This window comes from Balaenoptera physalus (genome assembly GCF_965194825.1).
Source record: "Balaenoptera physalus genome assembly, chromosome: 6".
In the NCBI taxonomy this organism is placed as follows: Eukaryota; Metazoa; Chordata; class Mammalia; order Artiodactyla; family Balaenopteridae; genus Balaenoptera; species Balaenoptera physalus.
The window spans coordinates 12,983,423-13,000,251 of NC_138885.1; the positions used below are offsets into that span (position 1 = coordinate 12,983,423).

At 49.6% G+C, this 16,829-nt stretch overlaps 1 protein-coding gene across 17 annotated transcripts in view; it reads left to right on the top strand.

Annotated features, from left to right (window-relative positions):
• CLASP1 (cytoplasmic linker associated protein 1) overlaps positions 1-16,829 on the top strand; it is a 261,977-nt gene that overhangs the window by 78,647 nt on the left and 166,501 nt on the right. For 14 of the 17 annotated variants that reach the window (XM_082465778.1, XM_082465781.1, XM_082465779.1 and 11 more), the window contains 4 exons: positions 7,761-7,839; positions 9,277-9,380; positions 10,196-10,287; positions 12,334-12,409. In XM_082465778.1, the coding sequence (XP_082321904.1) occupies positions 7,761-7,839; positions 9,277-9,380; positions 10,196-10,287; positions 12,334-12,409 (351 nt within the window). The other 3 variants (XM_082465774.1, XM_082465773.1, XM_082465775.1) reach the window with 3 other exon arrangements.

The window sequence follows — 16,829 nt, forward strand, 5'->3', positions numbered from 1 at the left end:
CCATCACAGTGTTGATTAAGATAATGACTGTGGGTAGGGGCTTGGCGGCTCGGTTCAGTGATTATGGTGCCTGCACACAATGGGGTATCATCCAGCCATTGAAAATGGGGTGGAGATCTGTATGTATAGATCTGGGGCGATTTCCATGGCATACGAACCGTTTCTGTAGAACTCACAGCACACACACGTGCACACGTGTACATGCGCGATGTCTTGAGGGACAGTCGTCAGGATGTGGACAGTTGGGTGATGAGATTTCAGGCGCCCTCACTTTCATCTTTGGGGTTGTGCCCCCTCGGACTGTTCCTCTTTTTGCTCAGTAGGCTGTGCTTTTTTGTTTTTGATATTTTGAAAGTGCTGCTCTCATAAAGAAGGGAGCAAACACTTACCGAGTGCCTACGGTATGCCAGCCATTTTGTTAAAACTCTTAACGCTCCTGTGTACTCTTTGAGGGAAAGGTGTTATTATTCTGACTTTACTGATGAAGCACGTGAATCCCGGAGACCGAGCAGCTCGGTTGGGCAGTAGACGCGGCAGAGCTGGGATTCAAGCCTGGATCTGTACTCACAGCACCCTTGGACTTTTCCTGTTTTGGGCATTATCAGAGCATCAGAGACGTTTGGAACTGAGACCGGCTTTATCTGGTAGTGGCAGAGAAGAAATGTGACCTGCCCAAGGTCTTCAGCTAGCTAGAGAGAGGTGAGGAGGGCTAAAAGGTGGGGTTTTGTGATACTGTGATTTTGCTGTGCTGAGAATAGCCTTGATCAAGTCAAGACGTTCCCCCACCCCTACCCGCCTCCAGTTCCATCACTATCCAAACTTTATGACCTTGGTTAAGTCTCCCTACCTCTCTTTTGAATTTTCCTCGCTTGCAAAATAAGGGTAGTATGTTCTACATCTCAGGTTATTGTGAGATTATTCAGATTCATCCAGAAGTGCCTTAAAAACAATAAAATACAATATGAATGCAAAATATTATTTTTATTCCAGCCAGTCTGGTCTTCCTAGGCTCAAGAAGTGACCTGTTCCTCCAACCTAGCTTGTCCCTTATGGACATTTTTTGGGGAAAAGGATTTAGAATTCCTTTCTTTGATCATTGAGCAGATGTTATACCGTGGAGAGAGAACTGTGGTTGGTTCCATTTTGGTGCCTTGACTTGTAGTTTAGAAAATAAGTAAGGCAGAGACGAGGTCCAAGCCACTTGTCACAGACTTATATATAGGTCGAGTGGTCCAGGGTCACTCCCACTTTTCTGGTTTTTAAAACCTTTAAAAAAATTGCGAGCTGTATTTAGAAAGGGCATAAAATGCAAATACACAGTTTAATCAATTGTAAAACTAACAGCTCTTTAATTGCTACTCGGGACAAGAACTGGAACATTGCCAGCACTCCCCGAAGTTACCACTCTCCTGACTTGTATGGTATCGCTCTCTTTTCTTTTTTAGTTTTATCATCTGAATATGCACCTTAAAATTATAGTTTATGTTTGCTTGTTGCTGGGCTCCTACAGAAGTGCATATACAGGCTTTTTCACTCATTATTATAGATGTATCTGTGCTGTTGAGTGCAGCTTTGATTCATTTATTTTGATTGATTATTGTGTTCCTTGGCATGAAAACCACAACTTTCACATTCTACAGTAGATGGACATATGGATTTCTAGTTTTTGGCTATTACGAATGGGGCTGCTCTGAGCATTTTTGTGCATTTCTCCTGTTGTACACGTGCATGCATTTCTGTTGGGCACATTCCTAGCAGTGGAATAGGTGTATCTCCAAATTTGGGAGATATGCCAAGATGTTTTCTGAAGTGTTGGTTGTACCAATTTACATTCCTACCAGCCCAAGTTTCCGTGGTAACACGTTCTTGTCAACACTTGGTCTTGTTGGTCTTTAATTTTAGCCATTCAAGGAGTATGCAGCAGTGTGTCATTGTATTTTAGTTTATGTTTCTCTGATGAGTAATGGAGGTTGAACAACTTTTCATGTACTTATGAACATTGATATCTTTTGTGAAGGGCCTGTTCAAGTATTTTGCCCATTTTTCTACTGGGTTGCCTGTTGATTGGGCTTGTAGATGATCTGTATATTTTCTAGAATCAAGCCTGTTGTTGCTTATTTGTTTTATAAATATTTCTTTCCAATGTGACTTGCCTTTTACTTTCTTAGGGTGTTTTGGTATACCACAGTTCTTAATTTTAATTTGGTCCAGTGCATCACTGTTTCTTTTAATGGTTTGTTTATTGTGTCCTGATACTTTCTCCTATCATGGGATCATGCAGCTATGTCATTTGCTAAAAGCTTCATTGTTTTGTTTTCCACACTTACATCTATACCAGGAGTTCATCTTTACGTATGGGGTGAGAAAGTAGTTTCTTTTTTATTCTAGATAGATACTCAGTGGGCCCAGGGTTCTCACTCCTCTGTAGTACACACTTTGTCATGAAGAAGGTGCCCACATATGCATGAGTCTGTTTCTTTATTCTGTTCTGTTGCTATATTTGTCTTCTCTTGAGCCGATAGCACATTCTTGCTGTTTTATAATAAATCTTGATATCCCATGGGAGCGAGTTTCACCACCTTGTGTCCTGCCATTTGCATTTCCACATAGATTTTGGAATCAACTTGTGAACTTCCTAAAGAAAAATTATAGTTGGGATTTTGAGTGGAATTTTATGTGTAGATCAATTTGGGGAAAATGGAAATTTTGCAATACTATTTCAGTCTGTAGCTTCTCTCTGTTTATTTTGGTCATCTTTAATTTTTCTTTTTTTTTTTAATCATTCCATAGCTTTTGGGGTAGAGATTTATTTTGGCTAGATTTATTCCTAGGTGTTAATTTTTATGCAATTTAAAATGGAAACATTTAAGATTTCCTTTTTTGGCTTTTTGTTGGTATAGAAATGTAATTGATTTTTTGCAGGGGGTGGGGAGGTACATTGACTTTGTATTAATCAGTCTTGCGAAACTTACTTATTTTATAATATACCTGTAGATCTTCTGGATTTTCTACTTACAATTTCCATTAGTAATGACAGTTTAGCTTCTTCTCTATGAGTTTTATACCTTTAATTTTTTTTCTTGCCATAAAGCTTTAGCTAGGACCAGTGTTGAAAAAATATTGCAGAATGGGTATTTTTGTCCTGTTCCCCATATCAAAGGGAAAACTTGCAGTATTTCATCAAGTGTGATGCTTGGTTTGATACTTGGATCAAAATTTGGCTCTTTCTACCTTTTAGCTGTTGTGAATAATGTCGCTCAGAGCGAGTGTACAAGTATCTGTTGGAATCCCTGCTTTCACTCCTTTTGGGTTTATAGCCAGAAGTAGAATTGTTGGATCATACGGTGATTCTGTGTTTAATTTGGGGGACCTGCACACCGTTTCCCACGGGGACTGCACCACTGTGTATTCCTACCAGCAGTGAACGCACAAGAGTCCCAGTTTCCCCACATCTTCACCCACACTTGTTTTCTGTTTTCTGTTTCTGTTTTTTGGGGGATAGTAGTGACCCAGATGGGTGTCTGCTATTGCTTCTTGCCTAGCGTTGCTGACCTCTCCTTTTGATTTCCTTTTCAACTTATGTTAATTCTGTTTTTCTCTATCCTTGGTCTCTTACCTCTTCTTTTGAACTTTCCATCCTTTCGTCTCTCTGGGCTTCATTCTGGATTTTTTTCTGCAGACTGTTTCCTGTTTACTTCTCCCTTCGTCTATATCTAGTGTGTTTTTAAGCCCATCCATCGGGTACTTAATTTTGGATTTCTCTCTCCCCAATTTTAATCATGTGTTTTGTTTTCTTATACATAGTAAGAATTGTTGTTTTAACATCTGTTTCTAATTATTCTCATACGCATAGTTCATATGGATCTTTGTTTCTGCTAGTTTTCATTTATAGTTGTCCTGTGTACCTGGTTGTCTTTGGTTGTGTTTTGGACATTGTATTTGAGAATTGTCTACAGAAGTAAATTGAGGACTAGACGAGGATTATATACTCTCCCTCCAGAAATGATTTGTGTTTTTATCTGCCAGGGGCTTTAGGGCACCAGCAATCTAATAAGATCATTTCTATCTGCTGTGAGGAATTGGCATTTTTCTGGGTCACCCAGATTCTTGGAAGCTGGCCTGCAGTACATCTGGAGGCTGTTTTATTTCCAATTCACTCTCCAAGTGTATAGCCATTTGGATTTCCAACCCAAGGTATAGGGGGTTATCTGGGCCACTAGTCTTTGAGGGCTCTGGAGTGCATGTTCTAGATCCAAGTGGTTGTCACAAGTAATCAATCCTCAGTGTCTTGGTTGCCCCGTCCCAGTGTATAAATAGCCCTAGGGCAAAAGTAGACCGTTTGCTGTAGGCTCATCTCTCTGGATTTTAGTTTTCTTATACTTTGTGAGCCGGTAGCTCTTCTGTGCCTTCTTAGTTCTCTGAAGTTTCCAAGATGTTCTTTTACATGATATCCAGCATTTGTAGTTGTTTTTAGCATGAGGGGTGGTCTGAGTTACTTAGCCTTTATTACCTCCTTTTAAAAGCATCTTTTAAAAGTTACAGGGTAAAGGAACTGTGTTGGACCTTGAGAACACATCTGTTGTAAACTAATTCATCACTAGTCAATAAAGTAGGGCCTTATTGATCACTTACCATGAACCCAGTATTGTGCTATATGTTACAGAAATTTCGAGGAAATACAAGGCATGGTATTCCTTACATTCAAGGAGTTTAGCTGGGGACACAAGCGTAAACTCAGAAAATTAAATAGAATATTGGAGGAGGTGCTCAAGGGTCATGCAGAGTTGACGGCCTAGTGAAAACTACGGGCAGAGTGGGTGGTGTGAGCCTGACCGTCGTCTCTCTGCCTCTGTCCCCTCTCTCCTGGCCATCTTCCCCATGGTGGGCACAGGGCCCTGTCACTCCCGCTTTAGGTTCCAGCTCTTCGGTGGCTCCCCCACTGTGTTCAAGACCTAGCTGAGGCCCTTCCAGAGCTTCCTCCCTTGCCCCTCCTTGCACCTGTTCCCCTCCTCCCACCCCCATGTGCTCCTCTCTCTGCTGGGAGGTCTTCTCTTCCTTTGGTGTGAGGCTAGGTCTTCAAAGCTTCTAGCCTTGTGCAGTGAAACCCCTTCTGGGAAGCCTCCTTGGGGAAGCCAGCCCCGTCCCTGTCCCCAGGACTCATAGGCGTGGCCTCCCCTGACCTGAATCAGTACCTATTTCCTCTGGCAGGGGCTGTGACAGTGCTCTGGTGCTAACAGCCAGCAGGTGAGTGGTCTGGCCCTTTCCCTGCACCGAGCACTATTTCAGGCACTTCATGTATATACACAGTGACCTAGAAGGTAGCTGTTACTGTTTCCCCCATTTAACAGGTCAGAAAACTGAGGCACAGAGAGGCTTCACGGCTCCTAATTAGAGTGGTCTTGTGGGCAATGACTTTATTGATTTATCCCTCTCTTCACTAGGGAAACATAGAAGGGCCTGAGCTGTGAAGATAAACATGCGCGGTAGCGATTCCTTTCCTGCCCCACCGGGGCTGTGACTAAGGGAGAACTGGACAAGCGTGTGCGGTGGTTGATGCTGCTGTAAGGGGGCCTGGACTGTGCGCCAGCCTCCCCGCGCCTAGTTCTCTGGAGCTCGGCTGCATCAGTCAGCCTCGTCTGCCCGGACAGTCTCGGGACTCCCCAGTGTCTCTGGGTGGGACTTGTGGGGAACGTAGCTGTCTAGGATTTAGCCAGGGCTGCCCTGGTTGGACCTGCTAGCAAACCTTCATCCTGGAAAAGCTTTAAAGTCTGTTTCCCCCAAATTCCACGGGTAGGTAAACCGACATGGGCTGGCATATCTGGAAAGGCCATAGTCCTCTTGCAGCTCAGGCTTGAGGGATTATACTGAAGGCAGGTATTAATAATTCTGCCACGAGGAACACTCCCACCTCCAAGCAGTAGTGCATCCAGAGAGAGGCTTAGGATTTCATCAGGAAAAAGCCAGTTCCAAATAATTGAGAGGCTGCTCTTTTTGTAAAATAAACTTAAATTTTTAGAACAGTTTTGGATTGACAGAAAAATCCCGTCATATATCATTAACCTCTAACACTGGTGCGGTGTATTTCTTAAACTCAATAAAGAAATAGTGGTAGATTATTATTAACTAAGGTCCGTAGTTTGTTCAGGTCTTAAGTAAGTTTTATCTGACGTCCTTATCAATCCCAGGATCCCACTCAGGATAGGACACTCCACTTAATTATTGTGTCTCCTAGGCTCCTTTTGGTTGTGACGATTTGACTTCCCTTGTCTTTGACGACTTGGATTGTTTTTAAGTGTACTGATTAGGTATCTTGGAGGATGTCTCTCTATTGGGATCTGATGTGGGTTTGTGAGTTTTTAAGCAAACGATCACAGACCTTTTAATCACATATGAAGCATACGTACTTCCAATGTGATGTATGGTTGTTGATGTTAACCTTGCTCATCTGGTTGAAATACCGTTTCTGAGGCTTTTCTCGTCATACGGGTAATTGTCCCCCTCTACGTCTATGTTGTATTCTTTGGAAGGAAGTTGAAGCCTGATACCTAGTCGTCTGTAGCTCATAAGTCATTATTTTAAAGTGTTTTCCACCGTACCATTACAGACACAAACCTATCAAACAGCTCTTTCTATAAAAAAAAATGTTAAGACCTGCGTTTTAACATTTTCACATTGCCAATCCCTTGCAAGGACAGTGCATGTACTGTGGTGACAAGTGGGCAAATTTTAATTACTTTGTTTCAAAGCAGTGGACTTGAAGCTGATTAGCGAAACTTAAAATTTTCACTTTTATCGGCAGCAAAACGCAGGGGCAGGGAATTGCAAGGACTCATAATGATCCTGAAATAATATTCAGTAATTCTAGAGTAGTTCTTATAAGTTTACACAGCGCAGAAGCGGTGTCTGCTAGCAAATGGCAACAAAGTTTGTAGGGCCCGCGAAAAAAAGAAACAAAGAAATTTAAGCTCTTTTGAAGCTGTTAGCGCCCTCTTGTAACAGAAACTAATTTCACAACCGCATTTACGCTGCTGGGAAAAAACTGCTTTTGAACGTTCATATCGTGGAAAAAGAGAGGATTCTTTTTTCCAAAAATTGCACCGAGGTAAAGCAGAACTCTACTTGGTGCGAGTGTGTTGCATAGGCGTTAGCAGTACTGCCCTCGCTAGACGCTCATCGGACAGTAACGCAACCCCAAGAAAAGGATGGTTAGTGCCGTCGCTGCCCGCGCCCCGAGCAGCAGGCGCCAACAGCGGGTAGGCTTGTGGCGACTAACCCGCGCATTCCGCCGCAGCCGCCCGGCAGCCGGCGCGCCTCTGCTGATCTGGGCTCCCGAAGCTCACCATCAACTCCTCGTTTTCGGAGGCTTCGGAAGGTCGCAAAGGGGCCGCTCAGTGTTACCCAGAAGGCCACGCGCCAGCTGCGAGCTGATATGCATATGTGCTCTCCGCCGGGGCGGGGCCTGCAGGGGGCGGGGCTGCAGCGCGCTCTCCCACTCTCGAGGGCGGGCGCCTGGGACTCAGGCCGAGGCGGTGGGGTTTGATTCGTGTCTTGCCACCGACTATTTCGTGTTAGCGCTGTAAACAGCCCTTTCCGGCAAGCGGCCCCCCTCCTGACACCCGGCTTAACCCTGCGGGTCGGCGCACGCTCCGGCTCCCGGGCCGCGTCTGAGCCAGAGATGCGGAGGCGCCCCGGGAGCCGGCGGGCGAGGGCGCCGCGCCCCCCGCCGGCCGCTGACGGGGGCCCGCTGTTTGCCGTTGCAGGTGGTTCTCCTGGGCATGGACATCCTGTCCTCGCTGGTCACCCGGCTGCAGGATCGGTTCAAGGCACAGATCGGCACAGGTGAGCTCTCTCCTCCTCCAGCTCCCGGCCTTCGCTGGGTCTCGCCAAAGCTTCACTTGGCTGTACCCGCCTTCCACCCTTACCCTCTAGTCCCCCGCCCCCCAGCCCGCCCCCACCTCCTCCTGCATCTTTAGATGCCACGGCTGCCCTGCTGCCCTCGCCCCCCTCCTGGGCGTGGCCGGATCTGCCACCTCCGCACACCTGCTGGCACCCCACCCGCATACCTTTCTGCTGGCTTTTTCCACCTCCCTGTGCTAGTACCAACTATTACTTTGGTTTCTTCCAATTAGCCATCAGGCTGTGGTGCCAACCAAGCCCTCCTTGTCCCTGACCCTTCCCTTTGAGAGGCATCGCTTTCTCTGTTTGAGAGTCCTGCAGATCCGATGCAGCGGTATTGTTAACAGATTATTGTTGCTATGACTGTTTTCACTTTGGTTGTAGATGTCATTTCAAGTGTGTGGTAAATGATCACTCTTATTTTGAAGGGAGAACAGAAAGTCAGAAAAATGAAATAAAAATAACCCCACGTTCCGTAGATTAAGAGATGATTTAATTCCCGACCTCTGGGCTTTGATGATGACAGTACAAACACTAAGCGTCTCTCTCTGTTTGTGCAGGCGTTTCCTTGTAGAATTTCTCGCTTTCGATTGGTACACATGTATTTGTTTTTCTGCTAACTGTCTGGTCAGTGTGCACCTTTAGATAAAGTCACGAGCTCTTCCCACTCCGGTACAAACCGCCTATCTGCAAATAAAAAATCCCTCTTAGGAATTTGATGTTTTAGTAGCGTTCCATTTCCCCCAAAATTAGCTGATTGTTCGGGGCTATCTCTTGTAAAAGAAATGTGTATAGACTTTCAGAAGAAGCAAAGAAAATTGACCTCTGATACTCAGGTGCCCTTGGAGCAGCAGCGATGGCCCGCCCCCAGCCATGCGGAGGAAGGGCGGAGAGCTGCATTCTGTCTGATGAGCATGGGTGGATGTGATGTAAAAGTAAAAACAGATTGAGCCATAATGCCTGTTCCTCCCCAGCTCTCCTCCCCACTACCCCCCCCCCCCCAGCAGATGCGCTGCAGCCCCTCTGTCTAACCTGGATTTCCTTTTGTGTTGACTCTTTCCTGCCAAGGTCTTCCATCGACATCCATGTTAATAGCATTTCAGCAGCTTAAAAACATGCTGGGAGCTGCCTAGAGGAAGGTGGGGTAAGGAAGAAGACAAACAGTGTGTCCATGCAAAGGATCTTTGCAGATTCGCCTAGTAGCTCCCGTGGATGGATTTGAGGAGGAAGAATAGAATTATAGGGGTTGGTGGGTTTAGAGTGATGTGCATCGTTTAGGCCAGGAGTTTGAAATATCTTGTTAATTGGAATATCCACAGTTGGTGACCACAGGCCACCAGACCAGGTTTTCATTTGATCAATTTGCATTTTAATTTCCAGTGCTGCCAAGTTTAATAGACAGACTGGGTGATGCTAAAGACTCTGTGAGGGAGCAAGACCAGGCCCTGCTGCTGAAGATCATGGATCAGGCCGCCAACCCCCAGGTGAGGCGGGGCGGGGCGGGGTCCGGGCCTGCAGGCGCGGGTGTTCCCACAGAGGGCCGGTGGGTTTCAGAGGAAACTTTTCATGGCGCTTCATCTGGCCCCTCTTCCCTGCATAGGATATTTAAACAATAAACCACAGAAGGTATACCTTTGAATAAGTTAGTGGACTTAACATGGGTATCCAGTGCTTGGTTTGATCCATTAGAGTCGAGCTCATTTACATAACCGACTCTGCGCGTCTCTGAAAAGATGCAGCTGTGGTGTCGGTGCACTCAGAGGCCTGGCTGCAACCCTGGTCCCTGTCTGCTGGTGAGCTGGGGCTGCTGGGACGGACAGACAGGGGTACAGCTGTCCATTGTTGGGGGGTGGGGCGGGGCGGGGAGGCGTCAGGAAAAGCCTTCCCAGGAAAGGTAAAGCCTGCATGGGCCTGAAAAGCTGAGCAGGTGTTTGGCTTGTGGATGGGGTGGGCACAGCTGTTCAAGCTGAGAGAGCAGTGTCAGTATGTGACCTTGGGCCTCATTTTCCTCACCCATAAAATGGGGACAATTTCACCTCCCTTTCAGGGTTGTCGGGAGAATTAAACGCAGTTGTATAAAGGAATGTGTTTTGACCGTTTTTAACCTGACATACGAGCATAAGTTACTATTTTCCAGCAAGCTCTCGAGAGCGTTAAATGAGCTGGTGGAGGTGGGGAGGGCTTTGGCACCTGTTGCGACGTGTCCCCCCCCCCCCCCGACCCCCGTGGGCCCCGCGTTGGACGGGGCTGCAGAAGCTGCCCTCTCTCCTCTCCCCCACCCCGTCCTCTGCGCCTGCAGTACGTGTGGGACCGGATGCTGGGAGGCTTCAAGCACAAGAACTTCCGCACCCGGGAAGGCACGTGTCTCTGCCTGGTCGCCACACTCAACGCGTAAGTCTGGTGGGGCCTCAGGGTGTCCTCGGCTGAGCTTTTGCACCTGTAAGTGTTAATTCTGAAATCATCACGAATCTACAGGAAGTTGTAGGGAAACGTCCTGGGAGGTGCCGCGCACCCACCTGTCGCCTTGCGTGTCTGTAGTGCAGGGTCCAGACCAGGAAGTCGGTGTAGATACGATCCACAGAGCTAGTTCAGGTTCTTCCAGGACGCACACGTGTCGTGTGTGCGTAGCTCTGTCACGGGTGCAGCTCCGGGTAACTCACTGCAATGTTCAAGCTGCAGACCCGTACCTCGCCCCAGGCGCCCCCATGCTGCCACTCATGTGCTCTTCAGCTCTGCGATTTTGTTATTTTATGAATGGAATCACACAGAATGTGACCATTTGAGATCGACCTCCCCCCCCCCCCCCCCCCCCCCCCCCGGTCAGCGTAATTCCCTTGAGATTGCATACATCTTGTTGCCTGAACAGTAGTTTGTTCCTTTTTATTGATGAGTAGAATTCCCTGGTATAGACATATCATAGTGTGTTTAACCACACTGTTGAAGGACATTTGAATATTTCCAGATTTTGGTTATTTCAAATAATGCTGTTGTGAACACACATGTACCAGTTTCTGCATGAACAGAAGTTTTCATTTCTCTTGGGTCAGTACCCAAGAGTACAATTGCTGGGTCATTTGGTAAATTCATCTTTACTTTTAAGAGAAACTGCCAAACTATTTTCCAGAGTTGTCTGTTTCATTTTGCATTCCCACCAGCAGTGTATGAATGATTCAGTTTCTTCATTTCCTCGCTAGCATTGAATGTTACCACTGTCTTTAATTTTAACCATTTTGATATGCATGTAGTGCTGTGTCATTGCAGTTTTAATTTGTGTTTCCCTAATGACTGTTGATGTTGAACATTTTTTTAAGTGCTTATTTGTAGGAGAGCCTTTTTTAAAATTAAAAATTACAAATCACCTTTTCTGATTACGAAAGTAATGCTGTGTATGTCACAGAAAATTTACATAAAGAAGAAAATGATTATTGTCTATAATTCTGCCACCTTCAGATAATCACTGTTAACATGTAGCATTTTGTTCCAGCCTTTAGAGTTTTATTGTTTTTAAAAACAAAATGGAGATTGTAACGTTTATATTACCATATAAGTTTTTCTCTCTTAACGTGCTAGACTTCTCGGGACCATTAAATTCTGTCTCTGAAGCTTTTTTTTTTTTTTTTAATTTATTATTATTTTTTTGGCTGCACCACATGGCATGCAGCATCTTAGTTCCCCAACCAGGGATCGAACCCTGTGCCGCCTGCAGTGGAAGCACGGAGTCTTAACCACTGGACTGCCAGGGAAGTCCCTGGTCTCTGAAGCTTTTAAAAAATGTCTGTAGCCTTTGCTTACCGTAGTCCCGCTTCTAAGAATTTGTCCTAAGAGAGTACTCAGGGAGGAATCAGGGAGAGTCTTGTTGACGGAGGGTGTCTGTGACAGCGTTTAGTTCATGGCGGTGAACAGCTGGAGATGGCTGAGCTGTCCTCCAGCAGGGCAGCGTTCAGCTGGCGTCCTCTCAGCCGTTTATCGCAGCCTGTCTTCAAGCGGTTATTAACTGAACGTCTGGTGTGGCAGAGAGCCGCACAGCAGGGCGATTAGGGCAGGACCCCGGGAGCCTTCCGGGTGGCTGAGGGCACTGAGTTGGCCAGAGTAGGGACCACCGCTGGATGCGTGGCGGCGTCAAGATGGCAGGACCCCATGTGGGCGAGGCTGCGGCCGCCGCCTGGCAGCGAAGGGCTGGGCCAGGTGGAGGGACCCAAGCGGGGCGGTGGAGGGGGTGGGGCTTGTCCTGAGAGGCACGCACAGTTTAGAACTCTGTGCGGAGGGGCCGTGAGGGTGTGCGTTTAGTTTAGAAGCAGAGGGGGAAGGGTAAGGGGCGAGCCTTGGTGGGAGGTGGTGATGGGCCCCGGGAGGGAGGGAAGGAAGGGGTGAGAGGGCGGAGAGGCAGCGTGCTTTCCTGTCTTCCCACCAACAGTAAAGCACTGCTTTTGTTTTCAGCTCTGGAGCACATACCTTAACACTAAGCAAGATCGTGCCACATATATGTAACCTGCTCGGAGATCCAAACAGCCAGGTGAGTGTATTTAGTGAGAAAGAGAAATCATTGGCTGTAGACAGTGAGGGTGCATTTTGGTTCTGGGTGGGACTTTATTTCTCTCTCTAGAGCTCCGGGTATTGGTTGAGGTGATGCGCGTTAGTGCCCAGTAGCATTTATCAGCGTCTTTGGTGGATGTGGGCCCGCTTTGCCCTCCTCTCCACGTTGGGATGGGCCCTCACTAGCCTGTAAAGTGATGTCATCAGACCAGCCTCCAAGGGAAGGTCACTCTGGTCACCATCTCTGCAGCTAGAGGGTGGGCGTGGGGAGGGAGCGATGCTGATGGCGGAGCAGCGGCCCCCTTCTGGGGTGGGAGAGGTGGGCTGGACAGGGCCTGCGGGGGCCTCTCGGAGGTGACAGAGAGGGCCCACGTTTTGTTCTGGGCGGTGGCCACATTGGTGTATATAACTGGAAACACCTCAGACTGACCTGTGCACGTTATTTTATGTAAAGTAAAACAAAACCCCAAAACGTCGAAGCACCACTTTCCTGGTGTTGGGGTGGGTCGGTGGGCCTTTGGTGAGCAGTGAGCAGGCAGCCCGGGCCCCAGGAGTGCCAGTTCCCTCCCAGGTCAGTTCTGGTTATCACCCAGAGCCCTGTCTGTCACGTTGGCTCACACACATGGTTAGATAAGGGGCTGAAAATAGGAACAGTAACTTACAAAAGAAACGTACACCTGCCTGGTGAACGGCACGGGATCGGAGTGCGCAGGTGCACCGGTAGGTGGGTGTTCAGTAGGAAACACCGCGGTACCGCGTGACCCCCAGTGGTCTGGATCCGGCAGATCCGTGGATGCCTGGAGGGTTGGCGGCCCCCCTCCCTGCGCAGTGTTCAGGGGTGGACGGTACGTGGTGGACAGCATCTCACTGTCAGTCTTGACTGGCGATGGCTAAAGTGCCCTCCGTAGACGACGCTGCTCTCCCTCCACCGTCCCCAGCTCCGCTCCGAGGGCCCTGGGGTCGCAGAGCCTCCCGTCCTCGCATCCTTTCTCCCTCCTCATCTCTGCCCCTGATTGCGGTTGTGCTTCCCGCTCCCTCTTTGGTGCTCTGCTGTGCTCCCTTCCCGTCGCCGGCCGCTCCTCCCGCTCTCTCGCTCGCTGCCGGGCTGTGTCCCTGGTCTCCCTCACCTGCACCCACTTTCTTCTTTCCGTGCATCCTCTATCCAGCCTTCACTGAAAATATCTGACGTTGGAAATTTGAGTTTTAGATATTTTTATTTCCTGGATCATGCTTTATGTTCAGCATCAATTTAAAAATAACTGAAGCTACTTTGTATTTTTAAAATTTTTGGCTACGCTGCGGCATGCAGGCTCGTAGTTCCCGGACCGGGGACCGAACCTGCACCCCCTGTGTTGGAAGCGTGGAATCCTAATCACTGGGCCGCCAGGGGAGTCCCTAACTGAAGCTACTTTTAAAAAAGATTCTGAATTACCAGATGGACTACTTTGCCTTTTTGCCCCCTTAACGTCTTGTCTCCACTTTGCTTTCTGTGGAAAAAAGTCCTTTATGGGGGTCACTCCTTGAGGCTGTCACTGCTGCCACGTGGCCCTTTCGGTAGAGCAGGAGAGCCAGCTGGGCTGGTCGAGGCTCTTTGTTCCTCACTCGGGTGCCTACACTGGCCTGACAGGTGATGTGAGTATCCCCGCCGGCCTCAGAGAGGCAGCGTGCCGGGGTGAACGAGGCCGGGCTCAGTGGGCGGCTGTCAGCAGTCCGGAGTGGCAGCACCTGCGGCCAGTTTCCCACGCTGAGCATCCGAGGAGTCCTTAGGAGCGTTTCCCTGCACGTGTGCGCGTGTGTGCAGACACAGACACGCGGGCCTCACCTCCCCGCACCCGGGGGCTCCACGCCCGCTCCTCTGATGCTAAATAACCCACTTAATCATCCCTCCTTCCGGGGTGCGTGTGTATGTCACGTGTGCTTGTGCTCCTGACTTTATTTTCATTTTCTCGTCAGTCTTTCCTGCTGGTCTCTGAACCCTGAGGGTCAGGACTCCCCCCGTCTCCTCTTTATCGCCCCAGGACTGCCTTCCAGTGGCCTTAGGACTGAGTAGAGTCCCCATGGCTACTTGAGCGGTGTTCCCCCCTTAGCCATGGATGCCTCAGGCCGGAGAGGACAGTTGTGTGTTTTGCTGGTGCTGTCACTGCACTGGGTCCCTGACCTTGTGGTCGGCTTCCATCCAGCTCTCAGTCCTCTGCGGGGGTGAGTGAGTGAGTGAGTGAGTGAGTGAGTGTGTGTGTGTGTGTGTGGTGAGCCCTGCAAACAGTCCTGCCCCAGAGGCTGTGAGTCCTTTGATACTGGTCGGAATGCAGAGTGACTCAGCTTCTCAGAGCGGGCGCCCATGCCCAGGCTTTGTGTGGCTCGGGATGCTTTTGGCTGCTGAAAGTAACTCAAAATCCAACTCAGAATCACCAGAGCAGTGGGGAAAATGTATTGTCCCGCGTATAGGGGGGGCCCGAGGTAGGGAGGCCCCAGGGCCTGTTATTGGCTCAGTGACGTCCCCAGGACTGCGCGTCCCGCTCCACTTCTGCTGGGCTGCCCACCCCCGGGCTTTGTCCTCTGCAGCTCTGCTCATGGGCCCTGCGTGGTACAGCCCAGCCTCACGCGTGTCCCACATGCCTGGCAGATGAAAGCCCGGTGCTCCTATGCGCCTGTCCTGTTTTCAGCTTTTCTGGATTGAAAGGTTCAAACGTAGGTAGAAGTGGAGAGAATGACGAACAGCATCCCCTCGGGCCCGTCCTCTGGCCTCAGCAGCTGACCAGACGAGGCCAGTTTACTTTCATCTTTTTCCCTCCCCCACCCCATTGTTTGGAAGCAAAATGTAGATTATTTTGAAGGAAATCTTAGACGTTGGTTCATTTAATTCTTGAATACTCTAAAGGGTAAGGGCTCTCCACCCCCGCAAGCCCCCCACATAACCTTAACACCGTTATCCCCTCCTGTCCCTCAGGAATGCCTGATTCTCTGTGTCACTAAGTGCCCAGTCCACGTGCACGTGCCCCTGAGTGTCCCTGCGTTTACCCTCTTCCGCAGAGTGGACGGCCGTCTTCCGGAAGCTTTGCTTAGGTTCCCTGTCGTGTCTCGTTGTGAGAGCCGCATCCCGTGCCGCGGTGTTAGCCCGCTGTCAGGGAAGGGACCAGGGTTATGGGGTGGCTTTACGCTCGGGAGACGTTATCTCCCGAGCCGAGAACAGGGCCAGGGAGGACGGGGCCGGGGCATCCGAGACACCTGCTTGATGGGGAGCCCCTTTGTCAGATAAGGAGAACTCCAGTTCTGCCTGCAGACCTCTGACTTCATAGCTGCTCAGCTGGCCTAGGGCAGGCAGAGGTCGCCTCCGCAGGGCCTTCCCCCGCTGCCTGCTGTCTGTTTTGCCGAGGAGTTTGATCCGCATCTTCAGAGTCTAGAAGCATCTTGGGGTGTCTGAGGGGCCGGCGCTGATCTCAGAGCTCTCCGCAGCCGGCCCTGGGCTGGCTGGCTGGCTGGGCTTAGGGGGGTAGGGGCAGGGGAAGGAAGCCCCCGCAGAGGGTTTGACTGGCACCTGAGGAATGGGCGGGCCTGGGACGTCCTCTCTGTGGGCGGGTGGCTGCGGGGACGGGGTGGCTTTGGCCTCGAGTGGGTTCCGGGTGCCCTCCCTGTCCCTGAGGGTGAAGTTCCCCCTGGAGTTTCCGCTGTGTAGCGAGCCCGTTCCTGGTGCCCACGTTGGGGTGCAGCGTGGTGCAGTGAGGTGACCGTGGGCCCCGGCAGGTGGCCAGCCCGCCAGGCTCCGCCCTCCTCTGTGTCACAGTCAGCAGTGGCCCTGTGAGCGAGGTCATAGATTTGAAGCCCTCAGGTTCTCTAAAGCCTTCGGCCAGGGCCCGGCAGGTGGAGCTTAATGTACGGGGCCCTGGTCTTTTGCTGTCCTGGTGGCCTGAGCTCTTGGGGTCCTTTGCGTGGCAAGCCTGTGGGTGGGCGGAAGCGCGTGGGGCCCCCGTGGTGTCCTGTGGAGGGGAGCGCTGCGTGGTCCCTTCAGCCTGAACCGACTTGCTTTGAGGGGACGCCCCTTCTCAGCTGGGCTACGATACTTTGTAGTGCCACAGACAATCTGTTCTGTGATTCTTGAATCAAGGGTCGTTTAGACCCTCAGATGCTCTCTGGCCCTATAGCTTTCTCAGCCTGAGGAATAGCTATTTAAAGGCTAAGGTTGCTGATCTGGGAGATGTAGATAATACCGGTCCCACCGGCCACTGTGTTGAGTGCTTTATGCATATAAACACGGGGCACAAACCGCTGGCCTGTGCCTGTGCACATACACGTGTCTGCAGGATGACTTCATTTCATGTGTGGAGTTTGGGTTTGTGAGTTGACATTTGGGAGGCGCGTATTTCTGAGTTTCTGCAGAAGAGTGAAGGTGGGGCAGAGCTGTA